A 6,000-nucleotide genomic window follows, 5' to 3' on the forward strand; every position below is an offset into this window, starting at 1 on the left:
GGGGTCGAATTGGAGCCACAGCTGCAGGGCTACACCACAGCTCACACTGGATCCTTAACCCACTGAGCAAGACCAGGGATCAAACCCGCATCCTCGTAGATACTAGGCGGATTCTTAACCCGCTGAGCCATGATGGGAACTCCGTATACTTTCATCTTTTATAACAGAAACAAAAACCTTTTAAGAACTAGTTAGCTAATAAAGATAAGGACTGACTTAACAGTTATACAATCATGGATAACTTTTAGCAGCTTTGTTGAAATGGCATGAGGGGACAGAAACCCAATTGAAGCTTTTTCCTGATGACAAAACTGTAGCCCAATACTCAATACTTTGGCCATGAAAGTAATATCAAAACCAATTTTGAATTGAGGTTTATTTCTCATTCTATTTCACCTCTCTACTGCTTTAGAAGTTATACATACATGTTTTTATTCTTTTAATGCTAATATTGGAATTATAACGTGCATCAAGAGAGTCTAAACCCAATTTTCTTTACCCTCCCCCTCAAACATCTTAAAAGCTTTACCTCTTTATTGCCTCAGGAACTTACTTAACTGAGGAATGCTGCCTTTATTGTTCTCTTCAACTAGGTTTTCATGCAATTTCCTCTCAAGTAAGCTTTGGGGAGGGGGGATAAATAATGAGGGAATAAACAAAATACTGGGGTTTACTCCAGACTCTGCCACATAATAATGTGGATTCTTTTTCTTCGAATGAAACAGCCAGTTTTCTTTCACTGTTCGAAAAATACCTGTGTCTGAGTGTCACTGCGCTGCTTTCGCAGCACTCACGTCTTCTATCACCCCTCCAGTCCTTCCATTATACTTCGCCCATTCTCCTAGCAACCCGACACCGCTGCAAGCGAGGAGACCTCCACGCAGAGCTACGAGGTGCTTCGCTCCCCGATAAGGTCCCCCAGCAGCAGCCAAGCCCCTCGCCAGAACTCCCAACTCCCAAAGAGCCACAGAAAAGAAACAGTAACCAAGAACACGGCCACCTAAGGAGAAGAGGACAGAGCGACCCGGGAGACCGCGGGAACAGGCGTCCACGCGCCCCGCCGCGGAAGTCCGAGGGGCAGGGCGAGCCGCACGGCCCCAAACAATGGAGTTTTCCCGCCTCCTCCGGGGCCCGCCCCCCGCTCCGGGGCGGGCGGAGGGCGGCGAGCTCGCGAGCGCACGACCCCGCCCCCGGGAGGCCCCGCCCCCTCCGACCCACCGGCCCGGCCTCCCTCCTCGTGCAGGGTTTTTTTTTTTTCCCTTTTTTTTTTTGGCGCCAAATCTCCGTGGGTTGTTTTCCTGAGTTGTTTGAGGATCCTATCGGAGGCCCCGGAGTGGGGGGACACCAGGGCGTGAGGGCCCACTGCCACGCCGGGGCCCCGCCGAGAGCCCCGGGCCGGGGAAGGAAGGAGAGGGGCAGGCGATGGAAACTGCCGCCGCTGCCCCCGGCAAGATGGCGGCCGCAAAATGCGGGGCAGGGGGCGCCAGGCGACCGGTGTTCCTGCTGCGGAGCACGGTCCTCTGCAAGAGGTGGGCTGCTCCCGTGTCAGGGCCTCCCGGTGATAGCGACCGTGCCTCACGGGGAGGCACGTCCTCCCACCCTCCGGTCTGTCCCTCCCGCGGAGCCTCCGTCCACCACCCCCTCTCCGCGGACTGGCCAGTGCCTCAAGCTCTCTACCGTCCAGCTTACTTGTCGGCGGAAACCAGCTCCGTGGTGATGGCGGCAGTAGCGGTGGACTCTGCGGCCATCGTTACCCTGAGACGGTGGACCAGCGGACGGAACAGAGCCTGTGAGAAAAACAGGGAATTAGGAAAGCCTAGGACTTAACCGGGGACAGAAAATGGCAGATTGGAGACCCCGCGCGGCTGGGTCCTCTTATATACCGGGGCCTTCGCTCCGCCCATCCACTTCCGGACCCTCCCCCTCGAGTTTAAAGGGCCAGGACTCAGCCCCAATCCAGCCCAAGGACATACCCCGCCCTCACTGGTTCTGCAGTGTACCTTTCGTCCCTGTCCCGCCTTCCTCGAAAAAAGCTACTTCCTGCTTCTCTAGCAAGTCGCGTATAAAAAAGAACGAGAATCTTGGTACTATAGCTCCTGACTGGACCTCGGCCAGAGGCTTCCAGAGGAGGGGAAGCTGGTGCTGCTCTGCATATTTAGAGCGAGTCGTCGAGAGTCTCTTTCTAGCCTGGATTTTCAGGGAGGTAACTGAGACTTTCGGCCCGCCCTCTCAGTCGTAACGGATGGACACGCAGGAGCAGAGCACGGATACAGCAGCAACGGCTAGAACTGATCGGGTGAAGAGACGCGTGGTTCAGAGCCTCAGCAACAGCTGACGCGAGAAGAAGCTGTCCTAGGATTGGCCACTGCTGAAACTACCGCGCTGGATTCAAAGCTCAGGGCTGAGGCAGGACGCGGCGGGCTCCTCCCTCTGAACCCGCCCCCTTGGGCTGGCCCAATCCGCTGATGCCATCCTCTTAGGCCCTACCCAGACTCCAAATCTAACTAGCTCTTTTTGTATGTTCCTAGCTGCAGTTTATCTTTTTTTTTTTTTTTTTTTTTGTCCCTTATGTGCGAGGGTGCTGTACTTGGACACTTTAAAGCTATCAGCTGTCTTCCTTAATCTTAACAGCAACGCTGCTAGTGACAACGGTGTTATCAGACCCCTTTGGTAATAATAGAAACCAAGGTTCGGAGAAGGTGTGACTTGCTCAGAAAGTTGCAAGACAAGTCGTTTATGGAAAGTAATGTGATTCGTTTCCTGCAACTGGCTGAATGGAAGATACCTGGCAGGCTGAATTGATTGTACTTCCTCACACCTGGAGCGTCATGCATTGCCTTCCACCATGGCCTTGCCTACAGCGATTAGAACAGGAATTTCATTTCCATCCAGGTTCAGACATACTGGGAAAGATGGCTAGGGAGGATTTGAATCCCAGTCTGCCAAGACTCAGGCAGTTTGAAATCTTTGGGGATATGGAGCTAGACCTGCAAATGGCAAATTCCTGTAGCAAGTAAACGTGGGCTCTGTTTTTAGCTGGGTTACCTGAGCCCAGTCATGTAACCTTAGAAGACTGCATAAAATGAGGACAATATTAGTATCCACTCTTTAAGAATACTGTGAGACTTAGAGATAATGCTTGCTTCAACAATCAGCACTATGCCTGTGTCATGCTAACCATTTACTAAATGGCTACCATAGTCTGGTGACACAGTACTGGAACACTGGGCTCTAGAGAAGGACACTCTCTCCAGAGTCCTTGCAGCCAGGGGTAAGGCCTGAGAAATCCAGTCCAAAACTTTGTGTGACCCACTCATTCATTAAAGTCACTGAACAATTGTGATTCACAAGGCTTTGGGGGTTTTTTTGGTTTTTTTGTTTGTTTTTTGTCCTCTTGCCTTTTCTGGGGCTGCTCCCGCAGCATATGGAGGTTCCCAGGCTAAGGGTTGAATCAGAGCTGTAGCTGCCAGCCTATACCATAGCCACAGCAACATGGGATCCGAGCCACGTCTGCGACCTACACCACAGCTCACGGGGCAACGCCAGATCCTTAACTCACCGAGCAAGGCCAGGGATTGAACCCACAATCTCATGGTTCCTAGTTGGATTCTTTAACCACTGAGCCATGGCTTTGTTCTAAGGACAAAAAACATGGTGTCTGCCATTGAGGAACTCAGTTTTATTTTAAAATATATATTTTAAAAAGGATTTTAGGAGTTTTAACTGTGGTCAGTGGTTTAAGATCCCAACTAGTATCCATCAAGATGCGGGCTTGATCCCTGACCTCCATCAGTTGGGTTAAGGATCTGGCATTGCTGCAAGCTGCTCCATAGGTCACAGATGTGACTCAGATCTGGCATGGCTGTGGCTGCGGTGTAGGCTGGCAGCTGCAGCTCTGATTGAGCCCCTAGCCCAGGTGCTTCCATATGCTGCAGGTGCGGCCCTAAAAAGACAAAAAGACAAACAAAAAAATGGATTTTAAATCTATCTACGTTCAGTTTTTACTACCGTCACTCAGATCCAAGCCTAGCCCTATCATCTCTTGCCATTATACTTATCAAAATCTAAAGTTGGAGTTCCCGTCGTGGCTCAGTGGTTAACGAATCCGACTAGGAACCATGAGGTTGCGGGTTCGGTCCCTGCCCTTGCTCGGTGGGTTAACGATCCGGCGTTGCCGTGAGCTGTGGTGTAGGTTGCAGATGCGGCTCGGATCCCACGTTGCTGTGGCTCTGGCGTAGGCCGGTGGCTACAGCTCCGATTCAACCCCTAGCCTGGGAACCTCCATATGCCGCGGGAGCGGCCCACGAAATAGCAACAACAACAACAAAAGACCAAAAAAAAAAAAAAAAAAAAAAACTAAAGTTATTTACTTGTGGAGTTCCTGTTGTGGCTCAGTGGAAACGAACCTGACTAGTATCCATGAAGATGCAGGTTCGGATCCCTGGCCCTCGCTCATTGCCGCAAACTGTGGTAGGTCACAGATGGGGTTTGGATACCCTGTTGCTGTGACTGTGGCATAGGCCAGCAGCTGCAGCTCTGATTCAGCCCCTAGCCTGGGAACTTCCATATGCCACAGGTGTGGTCCTAAAAAAATAATAATGAAAAAGTTATTTACTTTTGTCTTGTTTTATTCTCACCCCTTCTAAGTATACAGGCTCCATGTGACTTTTCCTGTCTTGCTTACAGCTAGATCCCCAATGCATTCAACAGTGGTTGACGCACACTAGGTGTCCAAAATGAACTTGCTGAGTGAATGAATGAAGCAATCATAGTATAATCATAATTAGAACTGGAGGAAATGTCACTTAAAATAGACGTTCCTAAAATAGGAACCAAGATTTCATAGTAAGTAATGAGGATACATGGGACTTTATCTTAGGGGAATATTTTAAAATTATATTTAACAAGACTTAGGAAAGACTTCTGGTTAAAGATGGTAAGTTGAACAAATAAATTTATACCCATTCCCTTTTGAAATCTCTTTTGAAGTCCGGTATCCTCATCCTGGGTTTTCTTTCTCAGTTAACTGTCAGATCCTCGCTTTTCGATGACTTTAGGTATAACATGGTAAGTTCCCAACATCACTTCCATTGCTTTGTAAAGTATCTCTTGAAGATTAGCAATTTCACTTTGTAGTAGACATTCACTCTACTGCCCAGTGATTAGACAAAGATGTCAATGGAGAAATGCTAAGGGGAGTTCCCATCGTGGCGCAGTGGTTAACGAATCCGACTAGGAACCATGAGGTTGCGGGTTCGGTCCCCGCCCTTGCTCAGTGGGTTAACGATTCAGCGTTGCTGTGAGCTGTGGTGTAGGTTGCAGACGCGGCTCGGATCCCGCGTTGCTGTGGCTCTGGTGTAGGCTGGTGGCTACAGCTCCGATTCGACCCCTAGCCTGGGAACCTCCATATGCCGCGAAAGCGGCCCACGAAATAGCAAAAAGACCAAAAAAAAAAAAAAGACATCATTAGGGAGTTTCTGTCATGGCTCAGTGGTTAACGATCCCAACTAGTATCCATGAAGATTCAGGTTTGATCCCTGGCCTCGGTCAGTGGGTTAAGGATCTAGCATTGCCGTGAGTTGTGGTGTAAGGTCGCAGACATGGCTCAGATCCCGAATTGCTGTGGCTGTGGTGTAGGCTGGCAGCTGTAGCTCCGATTCAACCCCTAGCCTGGGAACCTCCATAGGCCTCAGGTGTGGCCCTAAAAAGACAAAAAAAAAAAAAAAAAGACACAAGGAGATGTTCATCTGCAAAACAAAGAGAGGCCTGGAACAAACTCTTCCCTCCCAGTGCTCAGAAGGAAGCAATTCTTTTAACACCTTGATTTCAGACTTCTAACTTCCAGAACTGTGAGCAATAAGTTTCTTAAGTCACCCATTCCATGGTACCGTTGCAGCAGCCCTAGTAAACGAATACACTTCATACTCATACTCTCTCATGACTCTGGAAACTTGGCTCATGAGAGAGTCTAAGAGAGCTATTGGAATCATATAGCTAGCC

The 6,000-nt window shown here is 49.5% G+C and overlaps 1 protein-coding gene across 2 annotated transcripts in view; it reads right to left on the reverse strand.

Moving 5' to 3' along the window:
* NASP (nuclear autoantigenic sperm protein) overlaps window positions 1–1,899 on the reverse strand; it is a 31,015-nt gene extending 29,116 nt beyond the window's left edge. The window contains exon 1 of one of the 2 annotated variants that reach the window (XM_021096741.1): window positions 1,690–1,899. In XM_021096741.1, the coding sequence (XP_020952400.1) occupies window positions 1,690–1,748 (59 nt within the window). In that variant the 5' untranslated portion in view covers window positions 1,749–1,899. The remainder of the gene's footprint in view (window positions 1–1,689) is intronic. The other variant, XM_021096740.1, reaches the window with a different exon arrangement.

Source organism: Sus scrofa, chromosome 6 (assembly GCF_000003025.6).
Source record: "Sus scrofa isolate TJ Tabasco breed Duroc chromosome 6, Sscrofa11.1, whole genome shotgun sequence".
Taxonomy (NCBI): domain Eukaryota; kingdom Metazoa; phylum Chordata; class Mammalia; order Artiodactyla; family Suidae; genus Sus; species Sus scrofa.